Source organism: Oryctolagus cuniculus, chromosome 11, assembly GCF_051225735.1.
Source record: "Oryctolagus cuniculus isolate XC-2025 breed Fujian yellow rabbit chromosome 11, ASM5122573v1, whole genome shotgun sequence".
Taxonomy (NCBI): Eukaryota; Metazoa; Chordata; class Mammalia; order Lagomorpha; family Leporidae; genus Oryctolagus; species Oryctolagus cuniculus.
This window is the reverse complement of record NC_142877.1, coordinates 55,790,339-55,815,976: the sequence shown is the minus strand read 5'-3', so window position 1 is coordinate 55,815,976 and position 25,638 is coordinate 55,790,339. Positions and strand designations below refer to the sequence as shown.

The following is a 25,638-nucleotide window of genomic DNA, read 5'->3' as shown; positions in this document are numbered from 1 at the left end:
CCATGGGCCTGGGCTGGGTCCACTTCCGCCTGGGTTCCTGCTGTGTTCCCAGTGGGACCCCAAGTGCTGGCAGGTGGGGTCTGTGGATGCAAGGGCCCGAGTGCTTGGGCCACCTTCTGCTGCTTTCCCAGGTGCATTAACAGGGAGCTGAATCGGCAGCCACACAGCCAGCACTTGTCAGGTATGGGATGCTGACCCTGAGAGCAGTGGCCTAGCCTGCTGCACCACAACACTGGGCCCAGCACTTGTTTTAGTACAGATCATCACATGTCCCTCAAAGCCTAGCTAAGCCCAGAACTTCTGTGGCCATGCCCCATCTCTCCACCTCCTAGACAAAAGAAAGCATTCTTTTGTGGTCCCATCCTGTGTCACCTGCTGACATCCTGACATTTGTGCTATTGTTGAGTTAGCTGAGTACCTGGCTGTCTGTCCCCCTGATTTCTGATACCCTAAATGGCTGGGTAGGGGGCTGAGCCTTGCCTTATTTATCCTGATTTATTCAAATATTTGTTCAAAAATTTCCTCCCAAACAACACCAGGATCCTTGCCTGTGTCTCATCAGTCTCATGCGGGCCAAGCACACCCCAGGGTCTTGAATGTGCCTGTGTTGGCTTTCCTGGGTGTTCTGGGGGCTGTCTGGCCAGGCCAGCAGGAGCAGGCTGGAGAGGGTACTTCATGACCAGCCCAAGGCCACAAGCATCCAGCTGGCTGAGGAGGACAGGGACTGGCATGAACTGGGCCAAACTCCTTTGGAAAGACCTCAGGGACTAACCCTTTCCCAAAGTAGGATCCTGGTGTGGGGGCGTGGGGTGTAGCCAACTACATAAGTCACCAGCCGAGAGTTTTCCGCGGAGTGACAGTAAGTGTCGCAATGGTAGTTTCTAGAACTGGACAGAAAAATTGTGCTCATGAAATCAGGAGTGCCCAGCCTCTGAGTCCATCTGTAGGGTTTCCATGGGGCTCCTAGCCATCTGCCCAGTGCCTTAATTTTTTCTAGGGTGGCAAACAAGAGGCCACAGTGGGTCGGCCTCAGCCATTTGGACAGGTGCTGTCAGGCACACCTCTGGGATGAGAGGCCGTTGGGACAAAAGATTGGGTGCTACTGCAGTTCATTCAGACCTGTCCTGCAAGGTTACCAAATACAGGACCCGAACCATGAAACACACAGAAGGACACCGGGCTTTGGCAGGAAGCATGCTGCTCGGGCCACGCTGTCCCGTGCCCAGGCATCGAGAAGGTGGTGCAGGGGTGGTGTGGGTGATGTGGATGGGAGCCGGCTGCAGGCAGGCAGCAGGGCCAGCGGCGTCCAGCCTGAGACCCTGCACGGAACGCCACCCAGGGACACCTGTTGGGAGTGTTGGCGTCTAGTGGTCTCTGGTTGGGGCCAGGCTTGGCGGGGGGCGGGGTTTGTGTTCTTCACACGCTGAGATTTTACACATCTTCATGCTCTGAGGTCTCTGCAAATGCTTCTCCATCGTCTCGGCTTTTCTTTCTCTTATCTGTGTGTAAACTCCTATTTACCCTGTAAAAGCCAGCTCACATGTCCTCCTCCAGGAAGCCTTCCCTGATGCCTGCATCACTTAAAAAAAGATTTATTTATTCATTTGATGACAAGAGAGAGAGAGAGAGAGAGAGAGAGAGAGAGAGAGAGAGAGACTCTATCCACTGGTTCATTCCCTACATAGCTGCAATGGCCAGAGCTGGGCCAGGTTGAAGCCAGGAGTCAGGAACTCCATTCGGGTCTCCCATGTGGGAGGCAGAGGCCCAAGTATTTGGGCTATCTTCTGCTCTCCCATGCACATTGGCAGGGAGCTGGATTGGAAGTGGAGCAGCCAGGAATAGAACCAGTGCTGGTATGGGATGCCAGCATTGTAAGCGGCAGCTTAACCCACTGTGCCACAACGCTGGCACAATGCATTGCTTTTCCACCGAGGTTTCCTGGCTTCTGGCCTGTGTGTGCCGCAGCGGGCCAGACTCAGCTTACATCTGCTCAGACAGCCTGTTGCTCAGTAGCATCTCGGTGATAGCTTGGAATCAATCCTGATTGGCGTGCGTGTGTTTCCATCAGAGAGATTGACAGCAACGCCGGGAGGCAGGGCTTCCCCCGCTGCAGAGCTGGCACACGACCGCCCACCCCAACGGCTGGCCGTGTGCTTGCTTGGCCCCCCCCCCGTGGCCGTGGTGGCCGTGGCCGGGAGCCCCTCTCATCTATGGGACAATGAGTTTCAGGAGGGCAGGGCCTCTGGTCTTTAACCTTTTCATCACCAAGGATGCGACCGTGTGCGCGCTTCCCAGCCGGTGACCAGTGTGTCCTGGGCCAGTGAATTGGAAGGAGGAGAAGCCCTGGAGGACTCTGGGGGGAGGGGGCCCCTGCATCCCAGCAGGGCTCATCAGAGAAGACAGGATCGGAGTTGGGTCTCAGAGGATGCTCATGGGTGGGTGGGTGGGGCTGGGATAGTCCCACTCGGGTGCAAAGAGTTCCTGCCTGGGAAGACGAGGCCGTGAGGCGACCCCGCCTGGGGTGGGAGTCCCCTGTCTCCATGCAGAGGTGTGCAGGAGACAAGGTCTGAGGTGAGGCCAGCTCACCCCTCCTGTAGCTCTAGGCCCTTAATTAACCTCAATTATGCAGGCTAGGGGGAAGGGGTGTGGGGGGCAGGTCCCGGCTCAGCCTTCTAAATCCCAGCAATCTGTACATTCCTACCCTATATGCGAGGGAGTAGCTGGGAAGTCCCTTTGGTTGTCACTCCTAAGTGCCTCCTGATGTCAGCACAGTTGGTTTCCTTTCGTCCCACACCTGGTTGGAGCTGGCAAATGGAGAACATGATGTACACTCCCGTGTGCCCTGGGCAGGAAGGACAGGACGATCCTGCCTGGAAACCACCCCAGCAGCAGGTGCAGGTTGGCGCTCGGGCATCGTGGTCCCCGCTCAGCTGACTGCCAGGGTGTTCTCGGGATTAGAGGAACCCCTCGGGCTTCCCGGGGAACGCACGTGTGCGGCTGCGCCTCCTCAGTAATCCTCTCTGTGGTTCTGCTAATGGATCAACAAGGTTTCCACGGTGAGGCTAGCCGGTGTGGCAGGAGCCTCACGCCACCTCCCTGACACTTGTGACCTCCACGGAGAGGTGGGTGCTGGCAGGGCCGGGGTCTACACGCAGGCCATCACAGCTGCACAACCCACACCCCTGGGGTGGGTGATCTTGTCCCTGAACCCAACCGATTGGCCCCTTTCCTGGTCATCCCATGAGATGTGTGTAGGGACTTTAGGGTTCGTCTGATGCCCCCCGCCCAGGGAAATGCTACACCGAAAATTCTAGAAGCCTGCGAAGGGCGCATCTCCTGCTTGCTTTCCGTTTTCCATCATTGTGGGCAACCGAGTGCTGACTGCAGAGTTTATTAAGCCCTGGCCTTTGGTCTCCTTGAGGCCTTTTCTGGCTGTGATGTGCAAAGCCACGGGGGTGGGGTGGCCTGGTGGAGCAGGGACCCTGTCAAACCACTGGGCTCAGTTTGTCAGCTTAGACAGGCGGTTACCAGCTGGGCAGTGTCCAGGAGGCTTTTGGGTCCTTGTGCAGATACCGGCGTGGGTTAGAGAGCCCTGCAGAGGGCCAGGGTCCTCCTGTGGCTTCTCTTCACTGGGAATGGGGAGTTACATGGGAGGGGGCGGAGAGAGTGCCTGTGGGGCTCCTGGAGGGAGTGAAGTCTGAACACATCAGGATAAGCCCTTTCCATCTTGCAATCCTGGGCACGTCTCCTTGCTCGCTTAGAGACTCAGTTTGCCTGTGTGTAAAATGGGTGCAGTGATCTTTATCCTGCAGAAGGAGATTAAAAAGCAAAATATCGTCTGTGAAGGTGAGCGGAGGGAGCATATGAGGGGGGCTTGTCACTGCTGCTATTCGCTGAGATGGCTCCTGGGTGTGTGGGAGGGGCTCCTAGGTCACCTGGGAAAGACCCGTCCTTGGGGAGCAAGGCGAGTCCCGGGTTTCATTCCTGTGAGTCTCAAGGCTTTCAGGAGTCCTTCTAAATTACATATATGTGTATATTATTATATATATTTTTATATATAAATATGCATGCAAGAGTCTTTTTTTTTTTTTTTTAAGGAGAGGCAGAAAGAAAGAGAGAGGTCTTCCATCCACTGGTTCCCTCCCCAAATGGCCACCACAGCTGGAGCTGCACCCATCCAAAGCCAGGAGCCAGGAGCTTCTTCTGGGCTTCCCAAATGGGTGCAGGGGCCCAAGGACTTGGGCCATCCTCCACTGCTTTCCCAGGCCATAGCAGAGAACTGGATCGGAAGTGGAGCAGCCGGGACTCGAACCGGTGCCCATTTGGGATGCCGGCACTGCAGGTAGCGGGTTTATCTGCTACGCCACAGCGCCAGCCTAAGAGTGCTTCTTTTAAATAATTTCTGTGGAGATAGCCAGCCAGCCAGACTCCCATCCATTGGTTCAGTCGCCAGTTCCTGCAAGAGCCAAAGCCAAGAGCTGGGGACTTAATCCAGGTCTCCCATGTGGGTGGCAGGGACCCAGCGGCTAGGGCCAGGACCTACTGCCTCCCAGGGTTCACATTAGTGGGCAGTGGTATCAGAATGGGGAACAGGACTTGACCCCAGGCACTCCGATAGGGGGTATGGGCATTCCAAGCCCTATGGGTCCTCCTTTTAAAAGAAAGACCCATTCGTGATGCTGGGGGGACGCCCTGCCTTGAAGCCACCCCCACTAGCCCTGTAGTGAGTGGCTGGCTAGGACCAGAGCAGGGAGGAGCAGGCCACCAGCTGAGACCAGGGCTCCGGAAGGGACAGGAGCTGTAGGAAACAGAGGGAGGCTGGGGGGTGGGGAGGTCGGCTTGGGAGCCACAGGCAATGGGTGGGCGGGCAGGTGCAAGACACAGCCTAGGAGACTACGTGATCTTAGGGCCACAGTGATGGAGCGTGTGGCATCCGTGGGAAAGTAGAGGCATTTGCTCTGTGTGGGAAATTGTGCTCTTCGAGAGAAGCCACGCCCCTCATCTGCATGCACAGGGCAGCCAATCTCGACAGCTTTTCTTCCTTAATCAGACGCCCCCCCCACCCCCCCACAAGCTTTCTCTTGGGAGAGCTGCTAGGGCCAGGACCTATGCTGGGACAAGGGCAAGGAGAAAGCTGGGGTGGGGGTGGGGCGCACAGGAGAAGGCCACAGCAGCCTGGTGTTTGAAAACCCTGGACTTTGTCCACCCAATTTAGAGCAACTCTGCCTTGGGCCCCACGCAGGAGCCTCCTGCTCTGTCTCTGTCCCTCCTTGGTCCCCAGGGAAGGGGCAAGGAGACCCAGTGGCCCTGGCTGGGGAGGCAGAGAGCTGAGGGTCCCCGGGGCCAGGAGTCCTGACCTGGCCGCTGCTGCCTCCTCAGACCCCTCCTTGGCCTGGCAGTGCCCCTCCCACTGGCTCCCCCCAGGAGGGCACAGGTAGGGGGGAGACTGCTCTCCTCTTTGGCGGACAAGTGTCCAGGTTTTAGGGAGGCAAAAGGCAAAGCCTGCTTCCCGAGATGACGCAAGCCACCAGACAGAGTGCAAGGCTTGCAGGTGCAACCGGAACAGGTGTCCCCAGAGGCTGGGGGGTCAGAACCCTCCTGCAGGAGGCTGCCCAGTGCTCCTGGCTGCTAATCTGGGGAGGGGATGAAGAAGGAGGAGGGTGCCCGATGAGTAAGGGATCAAGTCCCATGAGCGTAGAAGCCTGGGCAGCGCTGGGCAGACGGCCTGGCCTGTGGCGGGCGGCTCCCTCCCTGCCTCATTACGCCACCCTCTCCTCCTCCCCTGTGGCTTCATCTACCACCTCGCTGTCCTTTCCTGAATGGTCCCGCAGGTTCCAGGAGCCCAGAGCTCTCTGTCCCCATGGAGGTCGGCAACTTCTGTCCAGGACGGGTGGCGGCTCCCCAGCCTGCTGCTGGCTTCCCCCTTCACTTCCCAGGGCAGCTGCTGGAGCAGAGCTCGGGGCTGCACCCTTCCTGCCAGCTCTTCTTGCTCCCTGGGCTCCGTCCCCAGCCCTGCCGTCTGTGTCTGTGCCTCCATCCCCAGAGAGGGCAGGAGGAGGGCCCCAGAGGGGTTTCCCAGGGCAATGGACCCCAGGGAGGCTGTGAGCCAAGATTCCAAGACCCCCTGGGCCTCTGACCCCTTCCTCACACTCAGCCTGCTCAGCTGGCACACTCCCTGCCTCCCTGACCCCAGCAGGTGCCCCTGAGCCACACTCTCAGCAGCCCTCATCTCCTGGGTGCTAGCCCGCCCACCGTCTCCTCCTCCTCCCTCTCTCTTTCTCTTCTTCTTTTTTTATGATTTATTTATTGAAAGGCCGAGTTCCAGAGAAAGAGAGAGGGAGACACAGACAGAGAGATCTTCCATCTGCTGGTTTCACTCCCCAAATGGCTGCAATGGCCAGGGCTGGGCCAATCCAAAGCCAGGAGCCAAGATATTCTTCTGGGTCTCCCATGTGGGTGCAGGGGTCCAAGCACTTGGGCCATCTTCTGCTGCTTTCCCAGGCCGTCAACAGGGAGCTGGATCGGAAGTGAAACAGCCTGGGCTGGAACCGGCACCCATGTGGGATGCTGACACTGCAGGTGGAGGCTTAACCTGATCCCCCCTCCCCCAACCCCCACCCCAGCACCGGCTCCTCTCTTCTTACCGTGTAAACTTTCTGATCAGCACGTAAGACTCGCACATCTACAGGCTCCCTGTTTACTATTTCACCACCATGGTCCACCCACGGAACCAAGGGGTCGGCCTTGGAGTGTGTTCATCTGGAGGCCACAGCCCTCCCAGGTCTTTTTATGGGGTAGGGGCCCAAATCTACTGCAGCCTGTGGCGGTGGTGGCTTGCATGTCCCGAGGTGCTCCTGGGATCCCGAGCCGGGGTGGAGCGTCAGGCGGCACCCGGGCTGGGCACCACCTCCCACAGAAGCCGGTCCTGGGAGCCAGAGCCTGGGGCAGGCGGCCAGCGACATATGCAAGCCAAATCAGTTCAGAACAGTGGCGCCTGTACTTTATTTGGATCATGGGACCTCGTGTGATGCTTCCTCCCTTTCCTTGGCCAGAGTCCCTTGCCCAACCCCAGGCGAGTGCCCGCTGCGGCAGGAACTCCCCGTGGCTCAGCCCCTCCAGGGACTCCTGTTTGAGAGCCCAGCTCCGGGAGTCTGGGATCCGCAGCCTGCCTGACCGCTCGGGACCTTGGTGCACGGCATTGCCTGGATCAGCCCCAACAGGCCCGGGTCACACCCGTCGCCACGTTCCTCGGGATTCTCTTTCTCTCCTCCCAGGGAAGCCGCACTTCCGCTTCAGGGAGTGGCTTGGAGGTCAGTCCCCTGCAGGCAGAGCACAGACCCCAAGGGGTGGGCGGGAGGGGGGAGGGAGGGGGGAGGTATTGGGGGGCTTCCGACAGTGGGGCTGCAGAGTGAGGACTGACCCTGAGCAGGGGGTGTGGCTGTCTGGGGCCTGCCCGGGGCTGCTCCCTCCTCTGTCACAGAGGGAAGCAGCCTCTGTGACTGCACGTTCGGTTTCTGAGCCTTGCAGCTCCTCCTGGGTTCTTTCTGAAGGTGGCGACTCTGAGCTGGAAGCTATTTCCAGCTCTGTGGCCCAGCACCCCCATTTTCCAGATGAGAAAACCGAGGCTCAGAAAGACTCCATCTGAACTCGGGAGTTGGAGAGTCACGTGGCTGCACATGGAGTGTGGGTCGAGCCTCCTCATCTGATGATCGTCCCATGCCTATTGGCTCCCAAACCCCTCAGGGAGCAGGTGAGGAAGGCAGGTGTGATGTCAAGGTGGCACAGTTGGCTGCGGGCAAGAGTCAACCTTGACTCCTGAAGTGCCCTTTCCTGGTTTATCCATCACACGGGTTCCTTTATAGAAGTCCTGCTAAGGGGCCAGCACTGTGGTGTAGCGGGTAAAGTCATTGCCTGCAGTGCCGGCATCCCATATGGGCGCTGGCTCGAGTCCCGGCTGCTCCACTTCAGATCCAGCTCTCTGCTATGGCCTGGGAAAGCAGTAGAAGATGGCCCAAGTCCTTGGGCCCCTGCACCCATGTGGGAGACCCGGAAGAGGCTTCTGGCTCCTGGCTTTGGATTGGCGCAGCTCCAGCCATTGTGGTCATCTGTGAACCATCAGATGGAAGACCTCTCTCTCTCTCTCTCTCTCTCTCTGCCTCTCTCTCTGCCTCTGCCTCTCTAGAACTCTGCCTTTCAAATAAATAAAGAAATGAAGCTGCCCAGAGCATCTTGAACAATTATCTTCATTTTTGCCCTCCATCCACATCCCTGTGGCCACTGCTCCCAAAAACCGGGCACCCTGGTGCCTGTGGGTAAGAACGAATCTCTAAGGAGTTTGTTGCCACCCCAAGGGGCAGGAGTCTCTTAGTTGGGTCTTTTACAATTAAACTTGCCTTCATGTTTTGTTTCTCATTTTTTTTTTTTTGGAGGTGTGGTATCTCCTGATGTGCCTCCTCCTACCCCTAACCCACCCCACACAGGAAGCCTCAAAAAGAAGTCAAAGAGCTCTCAGAGGGATGGGGCAGGTGGAGGCGGGCCCTGGGGGTGGGCAGCACTGGGTGGCCACAAGTGTCCAGACGGAGGCATGGCAAGCTTCAACTGATGGCAAAGCAGAAGGAACGGACACATTTGTTTTTGCCCCTCCCCCCCTCAAGTTTTTGGATCCATGCAAACTTTTTTCCGAATATGCATGCTATTTTTTTTTATTCTCCAGTGATGCCCTACTTTTCGTGTTAATGTAACGTGAATACAAAGAGAAGAGATTCAATGTAGTTCAGAGAGGCAATCCTTGGGAGGAGAACTGTGGGAAGGGGGAAGGAAATACCATTATATTCTTAGAACATGCACTTTATATGACTTTTTTTTTAAGATTTATTTTATTTATTTGAAAGACAGCATTACAGAGAGAGGTAGTGACACAGAGAGAGGTCTTCCATTCACTGGTTCACTCCCCAGATGGCCGCAACCCCCAGAGCTGCACCAATCCAAAGCCAGGAGCCAGGAGCTTCTTCTGGATCTCCCACGCAGGTACAGGGGCCTATGGACTTGGGCCATCTTCCACTGCTTTCCCAGGCCATAGCAGAGAGCTGGATCGGGAGTGGAGCAGCCGGGACTTGAATTGGCGCCCACATGGGATGCTGGCACTGCAGGCAATGGCTTACCCACTACACCACAGCACCAGCCCCTGGATGTCACTTTTTTTGCACCAAAATAAACTTATCTTTTCATTTAGTTTTACATGGACTCCAAATAATTTTTTCAAACTTATTTTCATTTTTTTTGAAAGCCAGAGAGAGGTTTTCCATTTGTTGGTTCACATCTGGGTCTCCCACACGGGTGGCAGGGACCCAAGAACTTGAGCCTGTTGCCTGTTGCCTCCCAGGAGGGTGCATTAGTAGGGAGCTGGATCAGAAGTGGAGGAGCCAAGACTCGAAGGAGAAACTCCAGTATGGAAGGGGGGGTCTCCCGAGTGGCAACTTGACCTCTGGACTGAATGCCCGCCCCTCCCCCACCATGAACTCTTGGGAGCGCCCTCGTATTTGACAGTTGTCTTGCCCGTCCATGTTTGGGTAGCAGGACAGGTAAGGGACCAAAGTGGGGATGCTGGTGGCAGGGCAGGAGAGGCAGGAAACAGCTGGGCTGGAAGGAGCAAGACCTGGTCCTGGAGACCTTTTGTGATTCTCTGCATGAATGAGGACGTGTTGGAGGTGGGGACACACAGGCAGGCCTGTCACTCAGTGTCATGAACCAGACAGTCTTTTGGCAAACAAGGCACCCCCTCCACCGCCCCCATGAGTGGCAGGTAGCTCATGGTGTGCAGGCTAAGTCCATCCAGCTGTGTGGATGGGTCCCCTTGGGAATGAAGCTGGCATGTGTAATGTCCCCTCTTGTGGGTCAGCTCTTCCAGAACTCACTTATAAAACCACAGCTATGTATGGCGCTCACGGCCGCAGCACTGGGAATGGACGATCGTGGCTGACAAGCTCCTATGAGCCAGGCCACGCTCGAGTCTCCCTTTTCATTGATTTGTTCATCATCACAGCTCTCTGATGGCTTCATTCATTCAATGAGAGTGTGCTGTGCCCCAGGCGGTGTCCGTGCCCTCGCCCCTCCTGGGTCTGGGGTCTGCACTGTTTCTGAGCGGTGGACACGCCCTTGCTTTCCCCCCCCCGAGGAGCCCGGAGCTCTGTGTGGCAAGGGCTTTTGGAACTTGGTGCTGCGGGTGGACCTGGCCGCCTGCCAGCCTAGCTTCTGGGTTCTCAGTAGTTTGGCAGGATGCCCTAAAATCAGCAGCAACAGTTTCACTGGAAGGAAAGAGGGTGATTAAAAAAAATGCCCACTGAAAAGAACATGTTGGGTAAGAGAGGAGGGGAGGTCTGGGGCCGAGCCGGCAAACTGGGTCAGAGGCTGGGACCGCAGACTGAGTGAGCAGTTCTCAGATAATTGTGTACCCAGAAATGTGCTGGAGGGAGCTATTGAGCAAGTGGCTCCTGCTGGGAGCCACTCAGCTTCCTGTCCTAGCTTCCCTTAGAACTGCGGAGCTCCGTGGAGCTTGGATGGAACGCGGGGAATCAGCCCGCCTCCCGCTGCCTGCTTCAGGCTCAGCTGTCTCCAGCTGCCTCTCGTCTGCACTTTCTTGACAACATCGGACTTTCTACGGCTTTGGGCTCCCTCAGGCAGCAGCGGGGGCTGGAAGGAGATGGATCTTAAAGACCCTAACAGACTAGGGAGGGCTCTGTTCAGCAGATGTGTCGGGTCTTCAGGACCCAGAGGAGGACGAGGGGCAGGCAGGGAGAGGTTGATGCACTAGGGTGCACGCACGGACATGGGAGAACCTGGAGAGCACCTGAGTGTCTTGCCTGGCTCAGAGTTCAATTTGCTCCTCGTGGCTGAACAACTGAGCCCTCTCTGCTCAACACCCAGGCTTGCTTCTCAGTCCCACCGCAGGTTCTCTCTCTCTCTCTCTCTCGACAGATAGAGTTAGTCAGTGAGAGAGAGAGACAGAGAGAAAGGTCTTCCTTCCGTAAGTTCACTCCTGTAATGGCCACTACGGCCGGCGCTGTGCCGATCCGAAGCCAGGAGCCGGGTGCTTCCTCCTGGTCTCCCATGCGGGTGCAGGGCCCAAGCACTTGGGCCATCCTCCACTGCACTCCTGGGCCACAGCAGAGAGCTGGCCTGGAAGAGGAACAACCGGGACAGAATCTGGCGCCCCAACCGGGACTAGAACCCGAGGTGCTGGCGCCGCAGGCAGAGGATTAGCCTAGTGAGCTGCGGTGCAGGCTCGCATGTGCTCTTGAAAAGAGGAAAACATTCAGGATCTTGGGTTAGCAGGCAGCTTGGTGAAAGAGGAGCTGAGGAACTGGGAGAAGGGTTTTGTTCTATGGGAACCCATTACATTCTCAGAGACAGCAAAGCTTAAAATTCATTACATCAACAGACTGATACTCACATGGAACAATGGGAATCTGGGATAAGTATTCCCATTTTACAGATTTAAAAAAAAATTGAGGACCACGGTGGGAGTCAGTTCCGAGATCACCACCCCCAGCCCAAGCTCTTAGTTCCCAATGCATTCTCTTAAGGAGCGCAAAGCACATTTTGTAGAAAAGTATACAGAGATTATGCAAAAGAGTGAATTTAACAAATGAAAATCAAAACATCTAATGGGATACTCGAGTGGCATTGATTCTACCCTGCACACTTAAAGACGGGAGGAGAAATCGTCTTCAACTTGACTTTGAAAAATAGACGGACGGGTGCAGATGGGGAGAGATGGGAGGCACAGCAGGTGTGAGGGCAGCATCAGAATGTGGCAAGAAAGACAGACTGCGTGCCTGGCTCAGACACGGCAGAAGCTCCATCGACGTTTGCTTCTGAGAGATCGAGACCCTCTGCTGCAGCTGGCGGCTCGGCACAGTCACAGGGGAGCAAGGGACAATGAGGGCGTTGCTCAGAAATCCATAGACAATGACACATTTGGCTCAGGCTTAAGAGTCTCTCCAAAACTTTCAGCCGTGCAATTTATTTGCATGATTATACTTATATAAGCCAGATTAGAAAAACAACAACGAAGCAGTGCTCCCCCTTCCTAATGCCCTTCCTCCCCCATCATGAAGGACTGGAAACCAGGAGGGGGCGTGCAGAGAGATGAATGGCATTTATTGGGTTTCTTTTATTTTATTTATTTATTTATTTGTTTTATTTTATTTTTTACAGGCAGAGTGGACAGTGAGAGAGAGAAACAGAGAGAAAGGTCTTCCTTTTTGCCGTTGGTTCACCCTCCAATGGCTGCCGTGGCAGGCGCACTGCGGCCAGCGCACCATGCTGATACAAAGGCAGGAGCCAGGTGCTTATCCTGGTCTCCCATGCGGGTGCAGGGCCCAAGCACTTGGGCCATCCTCCACTGCACTCCCGGGCCATAGCAGAGAGCTGGCTTGGAAGAGGAGCAACCGGGACAGAATCCGGTGCCCCAACCGGGACTAGAACCCGGTGTGCCAGCACCACTAGGCGGAGGATTAGCCTAGTGAGCTGCGGCGCTGGCCATTTATTGGGTTTCTGCTATTGAGTGGGAACCATATCTGGCACCTTCTGACTTTTTTTCCATTCTCTTCTCTTCCTCCCCCTCTTCTACTTTTTCTCCAATGAGAAGATCAATGCGCAGAGGTTCTGAATGACCCAAGGTCATTTCATGGCAATACACTGCAGGTGTGTTCTGCGTGATTTTTCTAGAAACTTTATACCGAGCATTGGCACAGCCAGGTTCTGGAATGGGCAGTGCCTGTACGGACCGCATAGTCTCAGCCATCGAGACAGAAGCACACGCCAAGCACCCAAGGAAAGGAGCTCTCTTTGCGTCATCCGCAAGGGCAACCCTCACATTTAGAGTGGGACTTGAGGGTCTCCGAACACTTTAGACAAAAGTTTCCATTTCCCAGTAAGAACACAGAGTCTCAGCACTGAGTTCAAGGTCAGATGGCCACCGAAAGGAGGACTCTGACCGGGAGCTTCGACTTTCAATCCAGTTCTAGTACTCCTATGACCTCTGCCATGTGCTTGATGAGTCCCGTGGACAAAGGAGAGCCCCGGGCTGAGCCTGGGTGTGAATGCTTCATGCATTCGAGGGCTCTGACCTGAGGCGGGGCACGGGGGAGCTCCCGGCATTCACCTGTTTGCTTTGCAGAATCACAGGTGATACGTGGCTGCTGGCTGGCCGAGGCGAGTCGCTCTTGCATCTCAGCGGCTCGTCAGCCTTGCGTTATAACCTTCATCAGGCCCCGAGTCACCCAGACCAGAAGCCCCTCATCCTTAGGGGTTTCATGTGAGAAAGTGCCAGGAGTTTACGGTCCCCAAAACTGCAGTCACAGGGAAGAAAAGTCCCCTCCACGGGGTGCCTGGTTCTTGCGTATTTCTGGGGTGACAAGGGGAAGGAAAGCGACAAGATGCTTTGAGTGTGACAATGTCACCCTGCCACATCTCCCCTCCTTTGCTGGAACTCTCCCTGGGGCAGAGGGAAAAGCCAAGGAAGCTCTCAGGCAGCTGGGGATGGGGGTGGGGGTGGGGGTGGGGGCTGTCCGGGTCCCTCCAGCTGTCACCCCCTTCCTCCTGGAGCTGGTGGTGGGCGGCAGCCTGCATGGGTCCAGGGAGCAGCTGGTCTCCCTCGGTTGGTCCACAGCAGGCAGCAGGGTTCGGCAGCAGGTTCTTTTTTTTTTTTTTTTTTTTCTTCCAGATTGAGAAACCCAAAGACTAATCTGCTGTTCTGATGATTTTACAGAAATCAAATTGCTGACAGATGGCCAGATAAACAGGCGAAGTTCGCAATCGAAGCCAGCTCCAGGATGGAGCTGGGTAATAAGTTTTCAATGGCTATTAGCTTGATAATCACCGGGAATAGCTCCCAGGCAGACCAAGCCCACACCTCAGTGGGCCCACACCCAGGCACCGCCACACCGAACCTGCCAGTATATATAGGGGACCCTGCCCGGCTCCCAGCGTCAGAGCCAAGTGCCCAGACTCCACACTTCTCAGGTGCCATCCACCTTCCTTGCTAAGCAGAGCCATCATGAGCTGCCAGGTGTCGTGCAGGTCTCGGAGAAGCGGCGTTGGCGGCGTTGGCGGCGGCGGCAGAAGCTTCCGCGGCTTCAGCAGCGGCTCAGCAGTGGTCTCTGGTGGGAGCCGGAGATCGGCTTCTGGCTTCTCCTGCGTGAGCCGCCACGGTGGCGGCGGCGGGGGTTACGGGGCCGGCGGCTTTGGAAGCCGCAGTCTGGTCGGCCTCGGAGGCTCCAGGAGCATCTCCATAAGTGTGGCCGGAGGGAGCGGAAGCTTTGGCTTTGCTGGTGGATCTGGCGGCCGAGGAGGCGGCTTCCTTGGAAGTGGCCTTGGAGGCGGCCTTGGAGGCGGCGGCGGTGGCTTCGGCGGAGGCAGCGGCTTCGGCGGAGGCCGCTTCGGCGGAGGCCGCTTTGGAGGTGGCGGCGGCTTTGGTGGCTTTGGGGGTCCCGGCGGCTCCGGGCCTGGAGGATTCCCTGGTGGAGGCATCCACGAAGTGTCCATCAACCAGAGCCTCCTGCAGCCTCTCGACGTTAAAGTAGACCCCGAGATCCAGAACGTGAAGTCCCGGGAGCGCGAGCAGATCAAAGTTCTCAACAACAAGTTTGCTTCCTTCATCGACAAGGTGAGGCGGGGTCCCCCAACACCCCGCCGTGGGCCGTGTCTCTGGGGCACCGGTGGCGGCCGCAGCGCCGTAGCCTGGGTGGCTTGTGGATTGCCAAGCGACAGAGTCTGCGGCTCCGTGGGCTGCGAGTCTGGGAGACCGTCTGCAGCCAGGGATTACTCGCAGTCTTGGCTGTGTCGTTTCACCCCAAATACGTAACCCTTAGGGAGATTCTGGAGAAGTCGCGCGGACAGTGAGCTAGGCGAGTGCAATGGCTCACGAGGTTGGGCCGCGGGAGCGTGCGTTTGGAAGGCAAACTCTTCCTGGGGTCATTTTGCTCTTCCCTTGAAGAGATTTCTCTGTTAAAATCTTGGAAGCTGAGCTTGGGAGGGCTGCTTGGGGCTGGGCGAAGGCCCGGCCTTCTGCTTGGTGACCCATAAAGTCTTTATGGGTGCTGCCCGGGAGCATCCGTGGATGTCTCCTGCTTCGAGGCAGACAAACCTGTCTCGGTTCTTCTCCCTTGGACAGGGTAAGAATTTACGAGGCTCTTAAAAACCAGGCTGGCAGCCCTGCCCTGGAGGGCTCAGCGCCTCTCGGCGTAGTGCCAGTGGATGCCTGCCTCTCATTTCTCTCGAAGTTGTGGGATCTCTGCCGGGAATTCAGCGAGGCTGAGGGAGGGAATTGGCCTGGGGTCTTGGGAGCAGCTGCAAACCAAGCAGTGGGTGGTGACACAGAGCAGCGCTTCTCTGCAGGGCCAGGGGAGGCTTCTGGGCCAAGGGGCTTTGTGGGGCACCGTCCAGCACTCAGCTGCCCAAGACAAGGCCTGCTGGACGTCCCCAGGCCCCCTCCCGCCTCAAGCAGCCCCAGCTCTGCTCTGGCGAGGGAAGCTTGCTGGTAGGAAGGGTGATCCGGCACTCACGGGTTCTCTTCCCTGGCGGTGGCAGGTGCGCTTCCTGGAGCAGCAGAACCAGGTGCTACAGACCAAATGGGAGCTCCTGCAGCAGATCGACGTCAGCACCCGGACCACCCGCCTGGACCCCCTCTTCCAGGCCTACATCGGGGAGCTCAAGAAAAGAGTGGATGGGCTCTCTGCACAAAGGACGTCCCAGGACTCAGAGCTCAACAGCATGCAGGATCTCGTGGAGGATTTTAAGAAGAAGTAGGTGGCCCAATAAAGCCTGGGAGGCGCTCAGCACCCAGTGGTGCCATCTGTTACTTCCTCTCCCACCTGCGTTTGGGGTGACGAACGGGAGAGGCCTCTGTGCCTTTGTTGAATATTTATTTGTAAAGCAGATATTAGGGCTTTAGGGATCTTATTTATTTACTTGAGAAAGAGAGAGAGAGAGAGGGGTCGAGAGAGAGGTCGAGAGAGAGAGAGAGAGAGGTCTTCTGTCTGCTGGTTCATTCCCTAAATGGCCACAGAGCTGCAATGATCTGAAGCCAGGAGCCAGGAGCTTCTTCTGGGTCTCCCATGTGGGTGCAGGGGCCCAAGCAATTGGGCCATCATCTACTACCTCCCCAGGCCACAGCAGAGAGCTGGAGCAGAATTGGAGCAGCCGGGACTTGAACCGGTGCCCAAATGGGATGCCAGTGCTGCAGGCAAAGGCTTAGCCTTCTGCGCCACAGTGCTGGCCCTGGGATCACATGTTTTGTGTGATTTAGAATTAGTTTACAGGCTCCCAGCCTCATTTGGGATGTCGTAGTTTCAATGGAGGCATTCAAAGAGTGTATAATGTTCCCAGACCACAGGGGCATTTTTTTTTTTTTTTGGATGAACCCAAAAGAGAAGGCACAAAATAAATGAACCACCTAGAAGCACGCTAACTGCTTTGTCATCTGGGTCGCGACAGGTACGAGGATGAAATCAACAAGCGCACAGCTGCTGAGAACGACTTCGTGACTCTTAAAAAGGTGAGCCCGGAGCGTCACATGTGCCTCAAACCCCACTGTGTGTCCAGACAGAAAGGCTGGAAAACAGCTCCCCGTGCACACAGCAGTAGCCAGGGGTAGGGGGAGATGTGTCTGCATTGGTTTTCTTGCAAACAGAACTGTCTACAGTTCAAGTTTCTGGAGACAGTTTCCGGTACGTAGTGGATTGCTTCTCATCCATAGCCCACACCCCAAGCCTGTCTGGAATCATAAAAACTGCAAACACAGAGGGCCCTGTCTCCTTACTCTAAAGAGCTCAGGTGGCACAGGACCGAGGTGGACTCCTGTGTCAAGTTGCTGTTGGTTGTGGTGCCCCGCGGTGCGTGTTCCCAGCCTAATTCCTGCAGGGCCCTGGTGTAACTGACAGGGAACTTTCAGGAGAGGTGGGACCGGGAGAGAGCATGGGAGGAGGGTTGAGGGTCTGTTGGCCAATGCTGGGTCCCTCCTGTGCTCTGATGGTATAGGGTGGGTGTGTGAGGAGTCAGTGGACATGGGCATGTAGCCCCCCGCAGAGATGCACACCCAGTGAGGTCCCCATGGGACGTGGCTCACCTGGAAGGCTTGAGATGTTGGGGATTGGGTGGTGGAGGTGACTGAGGGAAGCTGGGGCCCAAGCAGGGGACTGTGCAAGGTGTAGGGGGTGGGGTGGGGGGCTGAGTGTCACCCTGATTTTCCCTGCAGGATGTTGACAGTACCTACATGAGCAAGGTGGAACTGGAGGCCAGGGTGGGTGTGTTGAGAGAAGACCTGGAGTTCTTGCAGTTCCTCTTCGCTACGGTAAGGAGGTCGCTCCTGGAAGGTGGCAGGGGTGTGGCTGATGGCCTGGTGGACTTCTGCAGTTCAGGTGGTCTTGGGGTGGAGGAACGTTCTCTTCTGATGTCCAAAGACATTAGGCTCGGGAAATGCCAGGATAACTGGCTCTCCCTGCACCCCCACATATCCAGTTCCCCTTAGGAAAAGACTCGCCCTGTGCCCATTCTTATGCTCAAGAGATCAAGATGCATTATGTCTCCTGCCCCCGAGCCCAGCTCCTTGAGGAGCACACTGAGGTTTCTGAGCCAGGAGGAGCACAGGAGGCATTTGCGATGGGCGGGCTCCTTGGGGGCAGTGACTGTAACTGCTCACATGGTGGAGGCTGCTCCCCAGGGGTGCAGACATGCCCACAGCCCTCCCCACACTTCTCAGCAGCCCGGGGGGAGCAGTGGCAAATCCCACCCAGGTATGCTTAGCGTTTCCCCAACGCCGGTTACTTGCAACTTGCGTGCTGCAGGAGCTGTCCCAGATGCAACAGACCATCACCGACACCAATGTCATCCTGTCCATGGACAACAACCGCTCCCTGGACCTGGACAGCATCATCGCCGAGGTGCGCACCCAGTATGAGGAGATTGCCCAGAGAAGCAAGGATGAGGCTGAGGCACTGTACCACAGCAAGGTGAGTACAGGGGCTGCACGGTAGGGTGACTTGGTGAGCAGGAGGTAGGCTTCTCTGCCGCGGAGGGGTGTCAAGTCCTTTGTGTGGGGGGTGGGGGCGGGGTGGGGCAGGAGATGTCCCCCTACCGCCCTCCACTTGAGTGGCCATCCACCGACCACTCAGCAGCCCTCGCTGGGCTCCGGTCAAGCTTCCTGCAGGCTGGAGCCGCCCTGTGAACCATTCTGTTCCCATGCAGTATGAGGAGCTGCAGGTGACGGCCGGCAAGCACGGGGAGAGCCTCAAGGACCTCAAGATAGAGATCAGCGAGCTGAACCGCATGATCCAGAGGCTGCAAGGCGACATCAGCCACGTGAAGAAGCAGGTGAGGCTTAGCCCCGCCCACTGGCCCCGCCCCCACTCACTGGCCCAACCCGGCTGGCTGATGTGGTTGAATGGGATTCCTGGTGGGTGCAAGATTCCATGTCTCTCTCTCTCTCTCTCTGAAGAGCCAACCAGCATGTAGTCATCGCAATCTCCTACTTAACATCGTTTAAGGGGCTTGAAGCACTCTGAGGGCGCTCTAAGGAACATTCTACAGTACGGGTTAGCAAAGGGCAAGAACTGCAGTCACTGTCTGATCATTCATATGAGCCAGACGGAAAAACAGCAACCAGGATCCAAGTCTGTCTGACCTGCCAGATTGAACATGGACCCAGACACCTGCATGTGGGGTTTGTGGAGGGGGAACTGGCCCCCGAGGATGGCCTTTAGCTTTGGAATACAAGATGTAGGGGCTGAGCTGACTCCATAAGCAGCAGAGGCTTTGCAAAGCAGGACAAGAGTTGAGTGTTGTCATTGGTGGCTGTGACACCAGAGACAGGCCCTGGCCCTGTGTTGGGAGCATCAGAGGGAGTTACAGGAGCGCCGAGTCTTTGTATGGTTGCTGGTGGCTTGCATGGACTCCAGGAGGGACCCAGTACTGCTGGCTTCTCACCCCCACAGCACCTCCACGCCACGTCCCCTCTGCCAGCAGACTCTGCTGCCTGCCCGAACAGAACCTTTCCCTGTTTCTCTCTAGTGCAAGAGCGTCCAAGACTCCATTGCGGACGCTGAGCAGAGGGGCGAGCACGCCATCAAAGATGCCAAGAACAAGCTCACAGACTTGGAGGAGGCCCTGCAGCAGGCTCGGGAGGACCTGGCGCGCCTGCTGCGCGATTATCAGGAGCTCATGAACACCAAGCTGGCCCTGGATGTGGAGATCGCCACCTACCGCAAGCTGCTGGAGGGCGAGGAGTGCAGGTGCGGGGCTGGGCAAGGAGAAGGTGCCCTGGTCTGCCCTCTCCTATCTCCCAGAACCAGGGCTGGAGCAAAGGCAGGGAAAACAGGGGCTGCGAGAGGTCTGGTGCTGGGTGGGAGGGAGCAGCATTGATCGTGTTTCCCAGGCTGAACTGGCGGGCACAGCATTAGTGCACGGTGGTGCATTTGTGGGCATGTAAGCCCTGGCCAGGCATGCTATGCTGAGTTAAGCGCCATGTTAAACACTCTAGCTTTTGCTGAAAGATCAGACAAAACGATGCAAAACAGGTTCGTGCTGAGCCATCTGAAATGCTGGGCTCTTGGTCTGCAGGGTGAGTGACAGCTCCTCTTCCCATCCTGAAAGGGGGCAGTGGGGGTGGGGATGTGCAGGCTGGCTGGGGTGTGCTGCCCCGGATCAGGTGCTGGAGGCACAGACAGAACTATCTGCCCCCAGAGAGGGGCCCTTTGCTTCCTGTGTGGTCTGAGACCTTGGCCGGTATTCCTGGTGATAATCTGGCTGGAGCAACCGAAGCTTCCCAGGGTCACCAGTAAGCCAGACTGACACCCAGGGAGCGGCTTTTCTCAAGCTGCGGCTCAGTGCCTGTTTGGGAGCTGGATCGGAAGTGGAGCAGCCGGGACTTGAACCATTGCCCATATGGGATGCCGGCACTGCAGGCAGCAGCTTTACCCACTGTGCCACAGCGCTGGCCCTCCATCGTTCATTTGAATTAGAGCAAAGCAGTGAGCTGGCTTGAGATGCGAGACCCAGGTACCCTGCCGTGATCATTCTCTCCCCCTCTCCCCCACAGGATGTCTGGAGACTTCAGCAGCAACGTGACTGTGTGTAAGTGGCTGGGCGTGGTCCTGTCCTGGGGGTGGGGGTGGTGTGTGGGCTGAGGCAGGTGCCAGCAGGGGTGACTTGTGTCCTGATGCTGTCTCTCTCTGCAGCCGTGACAAGCAGCTCCATCTCTTCCAATGTGGCCTCCAGGGCTGGCTTGGGAGGCAGAGGGTCCGGTTCTGGAGGAGGATTTGGTTCTGGAAGCAGCAGTTATGGTTCTGGAGGCAGAGGGTCCGGTTCCAGAGGTGGTGGAGGAGCCTCTGGCTATGGCGGTGGCTCCCATGGAGGTTCCGGCTCTGCAGGGGGATTCGGTTCCGGAGGCGGCTCCCGCGGAGGCTCCGGCTCTGCAGGGGGATTCGGCTCTGGTGGCAGCTCCCGCGGAGGCTCCGGCTCTGGCGGCGGCTCCCGTGGAGGCTCCGGAGGCGGCTCCCATGGGGGTTCCGGCTCTGCAGGGGGATTCGGTTCCGGAGGCGGCTCCCGCGGAGGTTCCGGCACTGGAGGAGGAGTTTCTGGCTCTGAGAAGGGTGGCTTGGGTGCAGGTGAAAGCTACGGTTCCAGTGTGACCTTCTCTTTCAGATAAGGGTGCGGTGCCCCCGACTCTCCCGCTCCAGAACGCAGAAGGCTGTCTCTGTGCCTTTTGGCTGGTGACAAGTGTCAGAGTTTGTCATTCACCTCTGACAGCATTTGGGGAAAGGGCTACCCGTACACCATTTTTCAAAGATCTTTGCAAACCAGTTAGCTGGAGCCAGTGACATCGTCTGTGTTCTGGGGAAGAAGCTGCATTGCCTAAGTTTGTCTTTCAGCCGTGCCCCACTCCCAGCCCCCGTGAGTCCTTGCATTGCCCGTTTGCTGGTCCTTTCCCAGAGTGGGTGGGATCAGGACCCAGGCAGTCCGCTGATTGGCTCCCACGGCCATCCTCTCCCTGGCAGTGCTGTGTACATAGCTCTTCTTGCCAACTCTGCTTTCCAAAGAGCTGTGGTCCGGGTATCTGCATAATAAACTTCTTTTGCAATTCATATCTGTGACGTCTGTTCAGTGCCAAGCTTGGCCAGAAGTGGGTGCGTTGTGGGTGGAATGGTTAGCCTAGTGGTCCCCACTCCAGTTCTCACGTCCGCGTCTCACACCGGAGAGCCAGGGCTCCGGGGCCAGGCTCTGGCTCCAGTCCCAGCTTCCCGCTGATGCACGCCGTGGAAGCAGTGGTGATGGCTCCAGTAGTTGGGGTCCCTGCACCCATGTAGGAGACCCAGGTTGAGTTCTTGGCTCCGGCTTTGACTCGGGCCGGCTCCAGTCACTGCAGGCATTTGGGGAGTGAAGCAGCAAACGCAAGCTCACTCTCTCTCTCTGCCTCTCAGGAAAGTGATATTTGGAAAAGACAGAAACAGGGGGCTCCTGGGTGAGGTGGTGTGGCTTGGAGAAGCCTCGGGTGTTCTCCAGTAGGATGGGGCAGGGCTAACCCGGGGGTGGGTGTGACCCTCTCTGAAGGTACTTGCCAGACTTGGCGCCGTGGTGTGCAGGTGCTGGGTGGGAGGGATCATGGGAGATTCTCTTTTTCTAGGAGAAACCAGTCTTCTCACAAAGCATCCATCCCGTCCCCACCCCAAACCAGCGAAGGGAGGCCTGCTCTCGGGCAGACCCGCCGAGCCCCTGGTCCCACAGGGCTCTCTCAGCCTCACCCAGGCAGGGTGTCTGCAGGGCCCTGTTGTCAGGTGGGCCCCGAGGGGCTCCCAGTGGGCAAAGGAGGGCCCAGGAAGCATCTGGAACATTCCACCAAAGGACCTCCGACATAACTGACTTCCATTTTCACAGCGCACCCCTCCCTTCACACTCGGCAGAAGTCCCTCCTCCCAACCCAACAGCCCCCCTGCTGCTCCTGCCCATGGAGCGCCCCATCAGGGAGCCTCCTCCCGTGGCCTTGGTCCTGCCATGGCCGACAGTCAGGGAAGGCACTTGGTAGTTTAGGTCAGGTCTTTGTCTTTTTTTAAGATTTTTTTTTGACAGGCAGTTAGAGAGAGAGACAGAGAAAGTTCTTCCTTTTTTCATTGGTTCACCCCCCAAATGGCAGCTACAGTCGGCCTGCGCTGATCTGAAGCCAGGAGCCAGGTGCTTCCTCCTAGTCTCTCATGCAGGTGCAGGGCCCAAGCACTTAGGCCATCCTCCACTGCACTCCCGGGCCACAGCAGAGAGCTGGACTGGAAGAGGGGCAACCAGGACAGAATCCGGCGCCCAGATTTATTTTTATGATTTTTGAAAAGCAGAGTGGGGCCAGCGCTGTGGTGCAGTGGGTTAAAGCACTGGCCTGAAGAGCCGGCATCCCATATGGGTGCCGGTTTGAGTCCCAGCTGCTCTACTTCCAATCCAGCTCTCTGCTATGGCCTGGGAAAGCAGTAGATAATGGCCCAAGTGCTTGGGCCCCTGCACCCACATGGGAGACCTGGAAGAAGCTCCTGGCTCCTGGCTTCGGATCGGCGCAGCTCTGGATGTTGTGGTTATTTGGGGAGTGAACCAGCAGAATGGAAGATCTCTCTCTCTCTCTCTGGCTCTACCTCTCTCTGTAACTCTGTCTTTAAAAAAAAAAAAAAAGCAGAGTTATGAGGGGGAGGAGAGATAGAGGGATCTTCCATCTCCATGCGCTGGTTCACTCCCCCAAGAGGCGGGACAGGGGCTGGGAGCCCCTGCAGCCAGCTCTCTCCTTGCCTGTTAAGACGTGGACTTTCTCCCAGGATGGGAGAATGCCTTCTCAGGGCCATGTTCTTCCACGGAGCTTGGTTCAAGGTCTAGTACCATGTGGGGTATTCAAGAAAAACAAGATTTTTTTTTTTTTTTTACAAAAGTGACAGCATTCACTGGACTCTCAAACTAACCTGAAAAGGCAAAGGATGCACACCCAGGGCATCATGTAGCTGTGTTTTGCCTCTGCCTGGGCACCCGCAGTCCCTGCTTCTGAGGCTTTTGTCCTAGTGGGCCTGGTCCAAGTCTTGTCACCTCTGTCTCATTGTCACCCCTCTGGCTTTCCCTGAACCTAGCTCAGAGCCCCTCTTTCTCAGAAAGCCGCTCAGAGTCCGCCCAGCTCTGAGCAGGGGTCGCCACCGCTGTGCGCCCAGCATTTGTAGCATCAGGGCAGCCTCCAGGTACGCAGCTTTGGAATCCGTCAGCCGTGGGACAGGTACTGCCTCTCCCACTGAACCGGTTGCATCATTTGGGTAAAGCCCTTAATCTTTTGAATCCTAATTTCCACATCTGGAAAAAATAAACAAAACATGAAGGTGACAATGGCAGCTGCTTCCCGGTGTTGTTATGAGGATTAAAAGATTAACTTCGTAAAGTGCTTCACAGAAAAATCTGGACACAAAAATCAGGCAATAAATGGTATGCGTTCAGCTGGTAAAAGATGTGAACTGAAATGTTTCCCTTTGTAAAACATCGAAGGTAAAAGCTGACAGTTCCTATTAGCACCTGGTCAGGTAGCCAGCACAGGTGCCATTATTATCCCATTTGGCAGGTAACAAAACTGAGGCTCTGAAAAGTCCGTCATCACTGGAATCGAAGGCTGTGGCTGTGGATCTTACACCTTACCCCTTTGCTTTGTGTTTCCTACATTTTTGTTTACTTTGTTCCAGAGAGAGCATGTGAACGTTGCTCTCCCGTGAGTTGGTTCATTCCCCAAAAACCTGCAATGGCTGGGGCCGGGCCAAACATATCTAATTCCGGGTCTGCCCTCTGGGTGTCAGGGATCCACCTAACTTGAGTTGTTACCTGCTGCTTCCCAGGTAACAGGAAGCTGGTCTTGGGAACAGAGCCGGGATTTGAACCCAGGCTCCCTGATATGGGAGGCAGGTGTCCGAATGGCAGGTTAACCACTGAGCCAAATGCCTGCCCCTTCTTTCTCCTCCTTGGACACCCTACCCTGTTGCCCTCTCCTGCCTGTATTTCCCTCCCTACCACAGATGGGGGCTCATGTAGAGACCTGGCTGAGCAGGGAGGGTACAGAACGACAGGGGTGAGGAGTCTCTCAGCCTGGATCCAGAGAGAGAGACCCTCAGAGAGAGGTCCCTGACTCCTGTCGGGCACATGCCTGTTAGCTCACAAGTGGCTTCTGTGAGGTCCGCAGTCTCAGGGTAAGATGAGAATCGGGGGCCCCAGCTGAGGCCATTGGTCAGTGAGGCAGCCTGCAAGCCTGACCCAGAACGTTTTCTCAGGCCATCGGCCAGGAACTTATGGAGTGACTTCAAGAAGGGGCCATGCCATGCCCTTGGTCCACACAAGGGTTTCCTATAGGAAGGGCGGCTTCTTGAGCTCCCACATATAAGGGACAGCACGTGATGTCTGTCTTTCTGTGCCCATCTGTTTAGTTGCAAAAGGGTAGAGTTTCAGTCTATTTTATAGCTGAATAATATTCCATGGTGCATCTATACCACATTTTCTTTATCCATTCATCTGGTGATGGGCATCTTGGTTGATTCCATATTTCGGCTGTTGTGAACATGTTGCAGGGAGGTGCAGGTATCTTTTTGACACAACCTGTTCCCATCTTTTGGGTGTAGACCCGATGGTGGCCTTGCTGGGTCATATGGCAAGCCTATTTCTAATTTTCTAAGAAATTTGCATACTATTTTCCCCAGTGGCTGCACTAATTTACATTCCCACCAGTAGTGTATAAGTGTTCCCCTCTCTCCACATCCTGCCAGCGTCCGTTACTCTCTCTGTCTTTTGGATTTGGGCCATTCTGACAGGGGTGAGCTGGTATCTCATTGTGGCTTTGATTTTTCATTTCCCTGGTGGTTAGCAACGGGGAGCATTTTTTTCATGTATTTGTTGGCCATTTGCAATTCTTCTTTCGAGAACTGTCTCTTGAAGTCTTTTGCCCATTTCTTAACTAGATCGGTTATTTTTGTTGTTGAGTTTTTATTTTATTTCTTTTAAAGATTTATTTATTTATTTGAAAGTCAGAGTTAGAGAGAGAGAGAGAGAGGAGAGGCAGAGAGAGAGAGAGGAGGGGCAGAGAGAGAGAGAGAGAAGTCTTCCATTGGCTGGTTCATTCCCCAACTGGCCATAACGGCTGGAGCCGTGCCCATCTGAAGTCAGGAGCCAGGAGCTTCCTCCGGGTCTCCCACGTGGGTGCAGGGGCCCAAGCACTTGGGCCATCTTCTGCTGCTTTCCCAGGCCATAGCAGAGAGCTGGATCGGATTGGAGCTGCCATAGCGCTGGCCCCCAAGCTTGTGTTTGGTTTTTTTTTTTTTTTTTTTTTTTTTTGGCTCAAGATAGCTTTGGCTATTCTGGGTCTTTGGTGATTCCATATGAATTTTAGGACTGTTTTTTCTAATTTTGTGAAGAATGTCATTGGTATTTTGAAAGAGATTGCATTGAATCTGTAGATTGCTTTTGGTAGTATAGACATGTTAATGACACCGATTCTTCCAATCCATGAGCAAAGAATATCTGTCTATTTCTTTGTGTCCTTGATGATTTCTTTCATCAATGTTTGGTAATTTTCATTGTACAGAGCTTTCATCTCTC

General features: G+C 55.9%; 1 protein-coding gene and 2 long non-coding RNA genes across 3 annotated transcripts; 2 read left to right on the top strand and 1 right to left on the bottom strand.

The window, feature by feature from the left end:
- Positions 1-6,237: 6,237 nt before the first annotated feature.
- LOC149123473 (uncharacterized) lies at positions 6,238-6,868 on the bottom strand. Its single transcript, XR_016216752.1, has 2 exons — positions 6,645-6,868; positions 6,238-6,516 (listed from the first exon to the last, which is right to left on the bottom strand). It is a non-coding gene; the product is annotated as an uncharacterized LOC149123473 (long non-coding RNA).
- Positions 6,869-7,064: 196 nt separating this feature from the next.
- LOC149123472 (uncharacterized) lies at positions 7,065-8,224 on the top strand. Its single transcript, XR_016216751.1, has 3 exons — positions 7,065-7,310; positions 7,611-7,750; positions 7,969-8,224. It is a non-coding gene; the product is annotated as an uncharacterized LOC149123472 (long non-coding RNA).
- A 5,766-nt stretch (positions 8,225-13,990) lies between these two features.
- On the top strand, positions 13,991-21,140 carry KRT2 (keratin 2). Its single transcript, XM_051845514.3, has 9 exons — positions 13,991-14,668; positions 15,592-15,806; positions 16,498-16,558; positions 17,258-17,353; positions 17,847-18,011; positions 18,247-18,372; positions 19,069-19,289; positions 20,096-20,130; positions 20,235-21,140. The coding sequence occupies exons 1-9, from the start codon at positions 14,060-14,062 to the stop codon at positions 20,702-20,704; spliced, it is 1,998 nt and encodes a 665-aa protein (XP_051701474.3). The 5' UTR covers positions 13,991-14,059; the 3' UTR covers positions 20,705-21,140.
- Positions 21,141-25,638: the final 4,498 nt, after the last annotated feature.

Excerpts from the sequence above, each read along its gene's own strand:
- KRT2 (XM_051845514.3), top strand. The coding sequence starts at position 14,060 with ATGAGCTGCCAGGTGTCGTGCAGGTCTCGGAGAAGCGGCGTTGGCGGC. Across the intron at positions 17,354-17,846 it reads TGCAGTTCCTCTTCGCTACG|GAGCTGTCCCAGATGCAACA; the intron begins GTAAGGAGGTCG and ends TGCGTGCTGCAG. Across the intron at positions 20,131-20,234 it reads CAGCAGCAACGTGACTGTGT|CCGTGACAAGCAGCTCCATC; the intron begins GTAAGTGGCTGG and ends CTCTCTCTGCAG.